This window comes from Stegostoma tigrinum, chromosome 1 (assembly GCF_030684315.1).
Source record: "Stegostoma tigrinum isolate sSteTig4 chromosome 1, sSteTig4.hap1, whole genome shotgun sequence".
NCBI lineage: Eukaryota > Metazoa > Chordata > Chondrichthyes > Orectolobiformes > Stegostomatidae > Stegostoma > Stegostoma tigrinum.
Genome location: NC_081354.1, coordinates 99876918 through 99891872, shown reverse-complemented (window position 1 = coordinate 99891872; position 14955 = coordinate 99876918). Strand labels below are relative to the sequence as shown.

Below are 14955 nucleotides of genomic sequence, written 5' to 3'. Positions count from 1 at the left end.
TCTTCCAACTTTTTGTGTACTCGTCCCTTTGCCCCACGGTAAACAGCCTTCTCTTTATGGGGATTCCTTCCCTAAAGTCCTTCCCTGGAGCCCCAAGGTTAAAAAAATCTTTCTCTGCTGACTAAAAATCCATATCTTTGACCGAGCCTGTAGTTACCTTCATCAAATATTTCCTTTTGGGACTTGGTGTACCTTTTTATATAGTCATACCGCACAGAAACAGACCTTTCGGCCCAACTCAACCATGCTGACCAGGTTTCCAAAACTGAACTAGTCCTGTTTGCCTGCGTTTGGACCTCTGAACCTTAGCTATCCATATATCTGGCCAAATGTCTTTTAGATGTTGTAATTGTACTCACCTCTACCATTTCCTCTGGCAGATCTTTCCATACATGCACCACCCTCTGTGGCAAAAGTTGCCCCTCAGGTTTCTTTTAAATCTTTCCACTCTCATCCTAAATCTGTTACCTGCAGCTTTGAACTCCCCTATACTGGAGTAAAGACTTTGGCTATTCACCTTATGTATGCTTCTCATGATTTTATAAACCTCCATTAGGTCAGCCCTCAAACTCCTACCCTCCAGGGAAAAACGTCCCAGCCTATCCAACCTCAAACCCTCCAGTCTCGGTAACAACTTTGTAAATCTTTTTGTGCCTTTTCCAGTTTAATAACATCCTTCCTAAAGCAGGATGACCAGAATTGTACACAGTACTCCAAATGTGGCCTCACAGCCGTAACATGATGCCCCAACTCCTTTAATTAATGCTCTCACTGATGAATTCTTTCACCATATTCCATTGTGAAAGGATTTGTAATGGTTTTCTTGTATCATAAGAGGAAATGCATATGAATGCAAGTTGTTGATGAGTTCTGTCTCCCCATTTGGATGTTAATTTATATCAACTGCTGTAAATAATAGTTAAATATTCAAATATGTTGAACTTTTTTCATTGTGTCCTCTGTATCGTCTCTCAGAAACTGTAAAAGAAAAGCTTAAGCAATCATTTGCAGAAAATGGATTTGGAGCAGGATTTGGCCATTCAGACCTTCAAATATCTTCTGCTATGTAATATGAGCATGGCTGATCCACTATTTCTGTGTTGTATAGAGGTGATGACATAATGGTATTATCACTGGGCTGTTAATCCAGAGATCCAGATAATGTTCTGGGGACCCGTGTTCACATCTCACCTTGGTGGAATTTGAATGCACATAAAAACAAATTTGGAATTAAGTGTCTACTGACGACCATGAATCCATTGCCGATTGTCAGAAAAAACCCATCTGGTTCAGTCGTGTTCTTCAGCAGAGGAAACTGCCATCCTTACCTGGTCTGGCCTACATACATACACAGCAATGTGGTTGACACTTAAATGTTGAATGGGCAATAAGTGATGACCTAACCAGCAACAGTCTCATCCCATGAATGAATTTTTTTAAAAAGATCTACTTTCTTCTCAGAACCCACAAGGCTTTTACAATTCAAACATCCATCTTTCTCTTGAATTTATTCAGTGTCGGGCACGGTGGCTCAGTGGTGAGCAATGCTGCCACACAGCAGCAGGGACCCAAGTTCAATCCCATCCTTGTCTGTGTGGAGTTTGCATGTTCTCCCTGTGTCTGCGTGGGTTTTCTCTGGCTGTTCCGGCTCCCTCCCACAGTCCAATGATGTGTAGGCTAAGTGCATTACCTAAGGGAATAGGGTGGGGGTGTGTCTGGGTCTGGCTGGGGTTCTGTTCAGAGGCTCAGTGCAGACTTGATGGATTGAATGGCCTCTTTCTGGATTGTAGGGATTCAAAAGCCTTTGGAAAATCCAAAAACACCACATCCACAGGTTCTGTCTTATCTGAACTGTTAGTTGCCTCCTCAAAAAAATGCCAGTAGATTTGTTAATCATGATTTCCCTTCCGTAAGCCCATTGTTGGCTTTGTCCAAAGCCATTAATGTTCTTCAAATCTTCTGTTATCACATCTTGAAATTCTAGCATTTCCCCCTCAATTCATGTATGGATGAATTGAAATGTTTTAACCTTAAGATGTGTATCGCGGGATATACAATTGATTAGCTTTTGGAACTGCTTGAAAGTTGATTTTGCCGTTGCAGAGAGCAACCAATTTTTTTTAGCTGGCTTTGTACTTAGTACTGTGATAGTATCTTCTTTATGGGTTTTTACTGAAAGCAATGGAATGTAATGTAAAACATAAAGGAACTTGCAATTATAATTGGAAATTCTGATTTAGGGTCTCGGCCCGAAACGTCAGCTTTTGTGCTCCTGAGATGCTGCTTGGCCTGCTGAGTTCATCGAGCTCTACACTTTGCAATTATAATTGTTCATTTACTATCGCAATGACTGAACAGTGGAAATTCTTATCAAGATTTTTAACAATGCTGAACTAGGAATCAAATTCTGCTCAGAACCCTTACTGCAGCCATTAATATTAAACCATCAAATATTTATTACAGTAGCAGAAAGGAAAAAATATCATGGGGAATTTGGATAATTCTTTGAAGTCTCTGGATTTGAGCTTCTTTGATTACACTTCTTTCCTTCCAAATGCGCGATTAGTCAAGAATCCTGATTTTGTGACAATAATTTTGCTGAGGAAAAAAAGAGACAAAGCTTTTCACTTTGACATCATCAAGACAGATGCAAGAATGCTCCCACTGAAAATTAATAGCCATTTATTCTGCATGAGAAACAGCTGGTCATTGATTGGCAAGTCGGCCCTGATTAGAATACATGAAGGAACTATTGTCTCCCCAATCTTTCATTCAAAATGCACAGTGCTCAACATGTTCCTTTTTTTCTTACAAAGTACATATCCCTGCCTAAGTTGTTTGTGTGTAGCGTCTACCAAGCACAAGTGAGGAACATTTGTGAGTTTGACTGATATTTTTAAATTCATTGTCACTAACTCAGAAGGTCACATCTGATGTTAGAAGTGATGCCACAGTTGTCAGCACGTGGTGTACAATCCTGGGTGGGAATTACACGTATGACTAATTTAAAATTATCATTTGGGTTCGTAATGTACCTAATGTGCTTCGTAGAGCACACATTTCTTCATTCACAGGGACCTGTTCTCGCTCTGCAGGCTAAAGGTATTTGACCAAGAATGATATTTTAAGAAAAGTAAAACCATGGGGAAGAATAGCTCCCTACTGCCTTCTTCAAGGTAATCACTCATCCAAACAAGTTTCAACTGAATAACCAGTCAGAAACCATTCTAAATTGATGCTCCATTTGAAGGTCTGCTTTGCCATGCTGTGAGATTGATGATTATCAGATCAGATAAAAACTACTTTCCTGCCTTTACCCCAAAGCCCTGATTTGCTTACTGATTAAAAGCCCAATAATCTCAGTAATAAATAAACTTAATGTCCCAGCCTCAACAGCTTTCTGTGGTAAAGACTTCTACAGATTCACTGCCCTTAAAAGAAATTCCTCCTCATCTTTGTCTTAAATGGGTGACTGCTTAACCAGAGATTATGTCCTCTAGTCCTAGACTCTCCTACAAGGGGAAACAAGCTGCTCATGTCTACCCTAAGAATCTCTTTATGATTCAGTAAGGTTGCCATGGACTGGACTTCTACTGGACTTTAGCAGAGTACAGGCCCAATCTATTCAACCTGTCCTTTACAGAAAATCCCACTATATGCAGAATGAACCTCATGAACCTTCTCTGGACTGCCTCCAATGCCAATGTGTCTTTCCTTTGTAAGGGGCCCAGAAATATCCACAGTATTCTAGCTGCAGTCTGACTAATGCCTTGTAAGGTTTTAGCAAAACCTTTATCTTTATTCTCGATTCATTTTGAAATAAAGGCCAACAATTCAGTTGCTTTTCCTATCACAGCTGAACTTGTTAGCTAAATTTTTGAGATTTATGCATGAGGGTTCCCAAATCCTTTGATGCTGTAGTCTTCTGCATTCTTTTCCCATTTACATAACGTTCAGTTTCTGAAGTCTTCCAACTAAAGTGCATAATCTCACATTTTCCCATATTATATTCCATCTGCCAACTTTTGTTGACTTGCTTAACCTGTCTATATCCCTGTGCAGGTTATGTCATCTTCACCATTTACATTCCGATCCATTTTTGTGTCATCTGCAATCCTGTTGATTGTACGTTCAGTTTCCGCATCTATAGTGTATATAGTCTAAATAATTGTGGCCCCAACATTGATCACTGTGGCATTCCATTATTTACAAGTTGTCAAGTTGAAATGTTCTTCTTATCCCAAATCTGACTTCTGTTAATTAGCCAAGATGAAAAACCTTAACAGTACATCTCTGTTCTCAACAATGCTCAAGTTCTCCATTACCTCTAAGCAACTACAAGATTGTTACTGTGAGACGTATTTGGAAATGTGAGAGGGGGAAGGGAGAGCTGTAATGCAAGCAGATGGGAATCAGCTGTTTTGTGACATTTGGATTGAGGTTGATGGTCTTAATTTATGTGCCTTCCTTTGGTTTTAAACCATAGCTGTGCCATTTGCCTTAAGGCTCATGTGCAAGATTTTAAGTTCCTGTTCTATCATTACTTCTAAATTTCCATTTTTTTTTCATTTGCTCAGTCATTTAACTGTTCAGAAACCAACATTGGTTGCATTATTGCATATTTGTCACAATAATAACTGCTTGTTCTAAAATAAATACTTGTACAGCAGTTAATCTTCAGAATATTGTTCTGATAATATATTCCAATTATGTAAGAATTATGACTTGCAGGGTATCTCTACCTTTTTAAACAACTGATTTGTTAACACCCTTTTTAAAAGTTAAGACTTCAATGAAAATCATATATTTTTCATTTTTTTGCTGCATTAAATCTCTTGGATAATCAAATCGTGGAAATTTCATATTGTTTATTTTTGAGGTTGGGAAGCAAACTGCAAAGGAAGTAAGTACATTAGAGTTTAAAAGGTTGAGGGGAGATCTAATAGAAACTTACAAGATAATGTTTGGTTTAGAAGGGGTGGACGCTAGGAAGTTGTTTCTGTTAGGCAGGGAGACTAGGACCCGTGGGCACAGCCTTAAAATTAGAGGGGGTAAGTTTAAAACTGAACTGAGACGACATTTCTTCGGCCAGAGAGTGGTGGGCTTGTGGAATTCATTGCCATGGAGTGCAGTGGAGGCCGGGACGTTGGATGCTTTCAAGGCAGAGATCAACATATTCTTGATCTCAAAAGGAATCAAGGGCTACGGGGAGAGTGCAGGGAAGTGGTGTTGAAATGCCCATCAGCCATGATTTAAATGGCGGTGTGGACTTGATGGGCTGAATGGCCTTACTTCCACTCCTATGTCTTATGGTTGTATGGTCTTATGGTCTACTGGAGTCAGAAAAGTGAACTGTTGAATACAGCACTCTTGTTTTGTGCTAACAGTGTTGGCCCAAGAAAGATGTTAACTTTAGTGTATATGAGCCATGATAAACTTGAAAAAGTATCTTAAATGATCAAAACTGCATGTACATGCATCATGAACATGTTATCATCTGTCCATATTTGTCAGCTCAATAAAGGCTGTTATTCTGTATAAATATTCTGCTGTTTTTTTTTAAATTAGAATAGACAGAAAACGTTAGTTGCACAAAAATGTTCTTTAATTGACAAGGACGTGGAGTGTTCAAAACTGTGTGTATCCAAAATGCCCAGAGAATATAGTTGTTATTGGTATTCCACTCCTCGCTCCCCTGGGACTATGATTAACACTTATTCTCCAGGAGAAAATTATTCTAACTCATCTTTGGAGTATCTTGGGAAAACTCAAAAAGTAAAATGCCTCCACCAACTAATCTTCAGTAGTTTTAAGTAGAGGTATTTGTTAGAATGGGTAAACGAGGTTGAAGTACACTTCAGCTTTGGTTGAGTCTAACAGCCGATCCGGAGCAAGGGCCTGAATGGTTTCTTCCTCCATCTTTTCTTAGAGAGCTGCAATCAAACATTTTATGTCCAAGTGTATTTTAATACCCAGATCTTGACAGGAACCAGTTGTTTTGATCAATAGACGAAGATGTTATCCGAAGCTAAAGTGGCAAGGTAGGAAAGCAGCTGGTTACTGGAGGAGAGATAAATGTGACCTGCAAATTCGAGGGTAAAAGCATATTGTGATTTATTGACGCTGCTCAGTAATCAGGTCATATCCTTGGGGTATTCGTTCCATTTTAGAAAGAATTACTGAATTGGTTTTGAATTGGATTTAGAAAGATTAGCCTTGCTTTCTTTTGTCCTTTCGTTCACGACAACTACTGTTTAAAAACCATGTGTCATGTTGATAAAGAATGCAAGGTGACTACTTTTCTGAAGCATTACAGCTTTTATTGCAATATTAGCTGACATTAGAAAGTAACAGAATCAGTGGAAGTGTTGCGTTGAAATTGCAGCTGTGTCCTTGTCCAGAAGTGAAATGAATCATGGAAATAATACCTATCCAATCCCTCTTTTTCACCTCTGTAATTATGAATGACTAGTGTCTTAACCGAAATGGTTTAGTGCTATGTTTTTGCTGATAATTGGACTAAGGTAATTAAATAACCCAGTTGCAGTTTGTGGAATAGCACTGTGCACAATGATTAACTGCACTTAGGAGGAGGAATAAACCTGGAAGCTGTTAATTAATGGTGCTTCAAGAATGGCCTGTTAAGGATGACTAATGAAGTTTAGGCATGATGCCAGGATAGTTTAGAATTAGCCTTTGCAACTAGCATACAATAGAATTTGCACCTTAGAGTTATTGATTGGAAATTAGCAGGAGCACTTTGAAGTAGAGTATTTTAATTTATGTATAATGCATAGAATCTGTTGACTTTAAAGATGCTGTGTTTAATTATAAAATTAGAAAAATCAGAAGGAATTTGACATTGTCTACATGGTGTTGCTACCTCCTTTATTTGAGACGCTTACTCTAGTTCTAGTTTTACTTTATATCCTTCCTATTCCACCAGTTAATTCCTATTCGTCAAACATTATAGTCTGTGTTGATTGATGCTTGAAATAAAATATTTAATATTTTCATAATCTACCTTGTGAATACAAATGTGTTGGAAGCGGTTCACCATTTACTAACTTGATAACTGTAAAGTGCAGAATGTCAGTCTAACAAGGAAAGCTTGGTCAGACTGGATATGTTTCCACTAGCATTTAGAAGAGTGAGGGGTGACAGAAACTAAATATAAAAGATCCTGCAAGGTCTTGACAAGATGGATGTGGAAAGGGCGTTTCCTCTTATGGCTGAGTCCAGAACTAGGGAGCATGACTTTAAAATTAAGGATTGCTCAGTTAGGGCAGAGATGAAGGGAATTTTCCTGAGGTTTGTACACCTTTGGAAATTGGGCATTGAATATTTTTTAAGACGTTGATAGATTTTTCAATAGGCATGAGAACTGAGGCTATCAGTGTGGATGGCAATGTGGAATTTTAAACACAAACAGATCAGCCACGATCGTTTTGAATGAAGAAACTGGCTCAAGGTGCCAAGTGGTCAACCGCTGCTCCTAGTTTGTCCATAAAACCTGTGAAATACAATTTTTTACCTACTGCTTGTTGGTTTTGATTGCAGTGGGGTTACCATATGCTCCTTGAGACTCATATAGATGTTTATGGACTGTGTTTAACAGTGAAAAAACTGGAAGATGATGAACTGTTTGTACAGTTTCTCGAAGAAAAATAGTTTACTGCCCTTAATTGCTGGAATACCTGTCTTTTGAAGAAACTGGGACCTCTGAGATGATGACTGCTTAGCAAGCCTGGGTGGATTTAATTTCTGCTTTAAACACTTAGGGAGTTAGAGATAATAGGAAATAAAAGCAGCAGTAAGGCTACCAGATCTGTCTTTTCCCCTTCATCCTTTCTCCTGAATGCAATTTGAGAACTTGATAAATTCACCACCCTGTATTTTGATTACCTTGCACACCCTAAAAAGCTGATCTGTGACCACAGTCCAAAGACTGGTCCCAGCTTCATTTCTAATCGAATGAAGCATTGTTGAAAAGATCTTCCATTGGTATATGGCTGTCAGCAGTTCAATTTTATTACCAAGACATTTGGTGGACCAATGACAATTCATCAAACTCATTCCTTTGCCTTACACATCATTGGTCAGTAAGAGTGCTTTTGTCTTTTTGCTTTGAAATATCGTCTCCATGGAGTTGCTGTTTTGTGCGTGTGTCGGACTGTGTGTGTTTGGGATCAAAAGGAGTTATTACTCTAATTCTGCTTTCTAACTTAGACGTTAACCAGTTTTGCCACTTGTTTTAAAAGTTTGTGTTTTTGTAATATTAAAAAATAAATTATTTTGAATTTATTGAAGTAACCTCCTGAAATTCTGTTATTCTGGGTAGTAGTATAAAAAGGAAATATTTGGCCTTTTTTAGTGATTGAATTTAAACGTTTAGTTAATATTACAACTCATGGAGTAGTGTTGCTATTTCACACATTCTTCCCATTGCGGTCATAATATCCTGCTGTTATTTAACTTGAAAGTAACAATTGCTATAAACTGTGCAGCTGTGCTAGGGAAAAATGATTCAATTGAATTTGAAGTTTAAATTCATTGTTTTAATGTCAAAATACTGTGTCACACTTTTATTTTTGCCAGCTATCATAAAGATGTATAGTGCTTCATGGATCATAACTCAGTGACTGTTTGAAGTGACATAACTAATTGTCTATGTGTTTATTTTTCCCTTGCATTACAAAGTTCATTAATATTTTAACTAAGGGAGCCTAATGATTTGTAGTAAGCCTTAAATTAATTTTGTTTTTCAGGCCTGAGATTTGCTTAAGCGGTGCTTCTAAGATGCTGTAATGTGCTGACTGGTCATTATGGGCAGACGATACCCAGGGGCATATCATCGGCCAAATAGCATATGTAAGTATAGGTGAAGCAGTTCATTTCTTTTTTCCCTCCATTAGCTTAATTGTGGATAATCGAGTGGTAAATATTTGGAATATTCTGTTGCAGTGTGATTTCAGTTATTGAGGAATACTTAATTTTCTTTAATGATTGTGATAAGCAAAATCTATATCTGAAGTGATACATTTATATTTCAAGATTGTGACGTGTAATTGGTAGAAGGAGCGGAGAATCGAATGATTTTAGATGTCAGAAAGTAGCACAATGGTGTACTTGCAGCCATTATGTTCGTTGAATTTCTTTTGTAGTTAGAATTTAATCTCAAAGAAGCATGTTTTACTTATATTTCCTAGGAGAACCATCACATTAAAGTACAGGCCAAACTTCACAGGCAAATTTATTGTTACTGGCATGCAGCGGATTGTGTGACAAAGGCACACACAGATGCTGAGTTTGCAAAGAGGTTAATGTTTCAACTACACTTGCAGGTTCCGCCAAATATTGATGTTAAGGGTCCTGTCTTGATGCTTGCTGTAGGTCTTCAACAGGAAGCGGAAACTCCTGACCAAAATGGTAACTCCTGGTATGCCAGATGAGACTCAATGTGTGGGCATTGTATTCAAATTGACTGTTGTTGCAGTCAATCTTCTCAAAAATACTTGAAATTACTGTAAAATGAGGCTGTTTTGTGATCTTTTTATGGTAGCATCTCAGCCAACATCCATACTGTGAATATTTTGTGGCAGGACCAGCGTAGATAACTATCAGGCTCAAGAGCTATGGGTTGCCGATTCTCTCTTTTGAGTCAGAGGTGCTAGCATCAATTATCTTACTGAAATTTTCTTACCTAATGCCAGGTTTAAGGCTGAACCTTCACTATACTGCCCACTTACTCAATAAATTGTGTGTTTCTATACTGACGTCTTTTTGATTTGCAACAGCAATGCACCAACAAACATTGGCTTTCCTGATTTGAAGCGTTTTGTCATTTTTGATGCCAATCTGATTTAGCAAGACAAGCTTGTGCTCCAGCCACACATCTGTACCATTTAAAATAGTTGCACAAGGTCTTAACCACACTGACTCAGCAATCAGTTTTTATAATAATGAAGAGCAATGTTTGAAGAATTTTGGAGCATAACACAAATGAATAAAATATTCAGAACTTTTATTTAGTGATGGGGCTTCCCCGATCTGTATCCTTACCCACTGATCTGTGTTTGACCGATCTGGTTCAGTTGCCACCTCTGTCCTAGTACTAAAATGGCCCATTTCAAGGTCACAAACACCCTTCCTTCTCTGTGTTCTTGGATTAATTTCACCCACTTCTTGCGACTTATCAATTGTGACTATTCTAAGCCCTTCTGTAGCCTTTCATCCTCATGTAGTCATAGCTCATCTAATGCCTGTACCCCTTGCACTATGAATTTCACAACATCATCCTTGGTGTCAACACATACAAAAAAGTCACTCAGTACTTGAAACATGTCCTCTGACTCTGTGTGCAAAATCCCTTTCCGGTCTATAAATCAGTTCTGTTTTTTTTTCAACAAACATCATGCTTTTAGTATTTATACGCCCACAGGTTACTTATTCTTTTTTCCAAGACTTACCTGTCTCCCCCGTATTCTGTGTTTGCTAGTCTGATTTGTTTCTTCACCTCTGAGCTTGCTATATTCAAGCTGGTTCTCACTTGTATTATTGACCTGACATATATGCTACCCCCCCCCCCACTTCCTGTTTCTTCATATTTTCTATCTCTTTCGGCAATCAGGATGATATGCCTTTTATCCTGCTCTGCCCCCGCATGAGAATGTACCTGCACTGTCCACAAACTATTTCCTGTTTGCCTTTCAATCTTTGGATTATTCAGGGTAAATGGGAATCAATCTTACCCCATTACAATTGGTTCTCACCCCATTAATTATTTTTATCTTGGGTTGCTCTTTACTGATGTCCCGAGACAAACTAAATCTCAGGAACACTGTCCAATAAATGTTTCCCTGCAGACAATTAGATGCATTTGACTCATCTCATTGCCTAGAACCAGATCCAGCAACATTCCCTACTTCTTTGGAGTGAAAATTTATAGATGTAAAAAAATCTGTTGAATCTACTTTTTAAAAAAAAACTTTTTTTCCCTTCCTTCCCTTTACATTATTGCTGCCCCAGGTCATAATAGGGTAAATCAAGTCCTTCATTATGACTAATATATAGTTTTTGTACCTCTCTGTAACTTCCTCTGTGAACATAGAACATAGAACATTACAGCGCAGTACAGGCCCTTCGGCCCTCAAAGTTGTGCAGTCCTGCCATACCGATCTCAAGCCCATCTAACCTACACTATTCCATGTACGTCCATATGCTTGTCCAATGTCGACTTAAATGTACCTAAAGTTGGCGAATCTACTACCGTTGCAGGCAAAGCGTTCCATTCCCTTACTACTCTCTGAGTAAAGAAACTAGCTCTGACATCTGTCCTATATCTTTCACCCCTCAATTTAAAGCTATGCCCCCTCGTGCTTGCCGTCACCATCCTGGGAAAAAGGATCTCACTATCCACCCGATCTAACCCTCTGATTATTTTCTATGTTTCAATTAAGTCACCTCTCAACCTTCTTCTCTCTAATGAAAACAGCCTCAAGTCCCTGAGCCTTTCCTCGTAAGACCTTCCCTCCATACCAGGCAACATCCAAGTAAATCTCCTCTGCACCCTTTCCAAAGCTTCCACATCCTTCTTATAATGCAGTGACCAGAACTGTACGCAATACTCCAAGTGTGGCCGCACCAGAGTTTTGTACAGCTGCAGCATAACCTCTTGGTTCCGGAACTCGATCCCTCTATTAATAAAAGCTAAAACAGTCTATGCCTTCTTAACAACCCTGTCAACCTGGGTGGCAACTTTCAAGGATCTGTGTACATGGACACCGAGATCTCTTTGCTCATCTACACTACTAAGAATCTTACCATTAGCCCTGTACTTTGCCTTCTGGTTACTCCTACCAAAGTGCATCACCTCACACTTGTCTGCATTAAACTCCATTTGCCACCTCTCAGCCCAGCTCTGCAGCTTATCTATGTCTCTCTCAACCTACAGCATCCTTCGTCACTATCCACAACTCCACCGACCTTAGTGTCGTCTGCAAATTTACTAGCCCATCTTTCTACGCCCTCATCCAGGTCATTTATAAAAATGACAAACAGCAGTGGACCCAACACCGACCCTTGTGGTACACCACTAGTAACTGGTCTCCAGGATGAACATTTCCCAGCAACTACCACCTTCTGTCTTCTTTCAGCAAGCCAATTTCCGATCCAAATTGCTATATCTCCCACAATTCCATTCCTTCACATTTTGTACAATAGCCTACTGTGGGGAACCTTATCGAACGCCTTGCTGAAATCCATATACACCACATCAACCGGTTCACTCTCATCTACCTGTTTGGTCACCTTCTCAAAGAAGTCAATAAGGTTTGTGAGGCACGACCTTCCCTTCACAAAACCGTGCTGACTATCCCTAATCAATTTATTCTTTTCTAGATGATTATAAATCCTATCCCTTACAACCTTTTCCAACACTTTACCAACAACTGAGGTAAGGCTCACTGGTCTATAATTACCAGGGTTGTCTCTACTCCCCTTCTTGAACAGGGGACCACATTTGCTATCCTCCAGTCATCTGGCACTATTCCTGTAGACAATGACGAGTTAAAGATCAATGCGAAAGGCTCGGCAATCTCCTCCCTAGCTTCCCAGAGGATCCGAGGATAAATCCCATCCGGCCCAGGGGACTTATCTATTTTCACACTGTGTAGGATTTCTAATACCTCTTCCTTGTGAACCTCAATCCCACCTAGTCTAGTAGCCTGTGTTTCAGTATTCTCCTCAACAACATTGTCGTTTTCTAGAATGAATACTGTTGAAAAATATTCATTTAGCACTTACCGATCTCCTCTGACTTCACACACAACTTACCACTACTATCCTTGCTTGGCCCTAATCTTACTTTTGTCATTCTTTTATTCCTTAAATACCTGTAGAAAGCCTTAGGGTTTACCCTAATCCTATCCGCCAACAGCCAACAACTTCCCATGTCTATCCTATCCGCCGACAACTTCTCATGTCTAGATATGTGAAGATAGGGAGGAACACCTTCTGAACACAAAATCTTTTAACAATGTCAGTTAACGTGTGAGCAGAACAGAACAGGACAATGAATGGTGAGCAATTTAATGGGAAAAGACTTCAGACAGAGGATATGAAGAAAGATCACAGAGGGTACAAGGGAAGATGCAAGTTTCAATCTCGTGCAAGGTAGGGTAATGTAAAGAAGTGGCATGGCAGATGATTTTGATGCTAAAGAAGGTCAAGAACAGCTCGCATTTCATGGAGATAAAGGTGATGAAGATACGGAAGAGGAGTTTATGAAGTTGGTTTGCAGAATCGATCATCTGGAGTTAGTGAGCAACACAGAGCAGTCACTGAGGTTTGTTGCATTCTCTCTTAAACCTTTGCACCCCAATCTCTTATCAACCTGAAACTTATCATTGCGTACAGTATCATTAATTATCATACTCTGTGAAGGTGGCAGAAATACTGCAGTGGGTGTGGCCAGAATCCCTCGTTTAAAGTTGGCAGCAACAACTCCTGTGTTATAGTTGTGCATTTTTCAAGGGCCAGAGACATGATGCACATTGCTTTTGGCCTGCATTTGAATCTCAAATACTTATACCGTCAAACGTTTCACTTGTTCGATCTAATGATTGTAAATGAAATGTAGCTGCATTCTGCAAAGGCGTGATTGCAACCTTTTGCCCTCTTGTTATTCCCATTTCCAGCAGAATTGGAACTCACACTTTTGCCCATTAAACTAACACTAACTCCACCCATCCTGGGCAATGACCCATGCATTGTCTATTTGCAGGTTGCTTCTCGCAAACAGCACATAATGACTGACAATGCAATTTGTGGCGGAAACCCACAGCAGCGAGCTCCGCCTAGTTGCCAGTTATTCCTGTACAGCCTCCATGTACCCTTTAAACCTGCTTTAGCCAGACAGCCCATGATCTTGTTTCTTTCTTCGTTCTCACTCCTGATCACATGCTCTCTCTCTCGCTCGTGCGTCCTCACTTCTCCCTCTTCTGATTGAATTCTTAACGGGGTCAGTGTCTATTGGGACAGCTGACTAACGGTTGACACACTGCTGCTCTTTCCTGAACTCCTCAGTTGAACATAATTAAATATTCACTTCGAGCTGCTGCCCACGCAGAGTCGACTGTGGGAGTTTGCATTCCCGGAGCTGCAAAATTGTTGCAGCAGACAACTAAAGACTGCTTCTGATTTACTGAAAAATCCTACGAAAACGTCTGCCTTTATTCATTGCAGAGTGTAAACCATTGAAGTTATGCAAATAATAGTTTTGAATGAAATTCTTTGAAGTCAAATGAGGGGGAAAGAAGGTATGGTTAAAGTTATGCACAACTTCTAGCCAGTGGAAAACTCCTCAGAATTTCCTTAACAGATTTGTGGATAATGACCTTAAGGAATGGAGGCTAAGTAGTTTTACAATGGTTACTGGCCTGAAGCATCCTTCCGAGGGAATAGTTGACTATCATTCCTGATGGGATGATGTTGTTCTGAAATACCCTAAGGTCCTGGTTAAAAGAGTGGGTGGGGAAGGTGATCTGTGGAGAGGTACCAAGCTCACGTTGACTTTACATATTTGAAAGTAGTGGGTGGTGGAGGTTGAGAAAGCCATCCAGGCTGATGATTCTATGTTGTGGATGTTAGTGACGCTGTAAGAGATGCATAAAAAGGTTCAGCACCATCAGCTGCATTCTGTTGTGAACTTGGAGCTGAGCAGCCGGAAACCCTGGCTGTGGTAAGCATTGCATTGTCACTAGTTAAACACATCGGTGGTAGTGCACAGGTTGAAGGCTGAGATCCCTGTGTTAAACCAGAAGGAAACTACAATAGAAAAAAGTGAGGGAGGAAGTGACTTTGACTGGCACTGGCAGGACTGTCTGTGTTGCCTGCGCAGCTCCTTTAAAGATGATAGAGGTCGACTGCTGCCTCCCACTGAATCTAAACAGGTCC

At 39.7% G+C, this 14955-nt stretch overlaps 1 protein-coding gene across 6 annotated transcripts in view; it reads left to right on the top strand.

Moving 5' to 3' along the window:
• Positions 1-14955, top strand: part of apbb2b (amyloid beta (A4) precursor protein-binding, family B, member 2b) — a 256665-nt gene that overhangs the window by 82551 nt on the left and 159159 nt on the right. For 5 of the 6 annotated variants that reach the window (XM_048531985.2, XM_059647330.1, XM_048531978.2 and 2 more), the window contains exon 2: positions 8769-8871. In XM_048531985.2, the coding sequence (XP_048387942.1) occupies positions 8826-8871 (46 nt within the window). In that variant the 5' untranslated portion in view covers positions 8769-8825. Of the gene's footprint in view, positions 1-8763; positions 8872-14955 lie in introns of those variants that run through there. The other variant, XM_059647331.1, reaches the window with a different exon arrangement.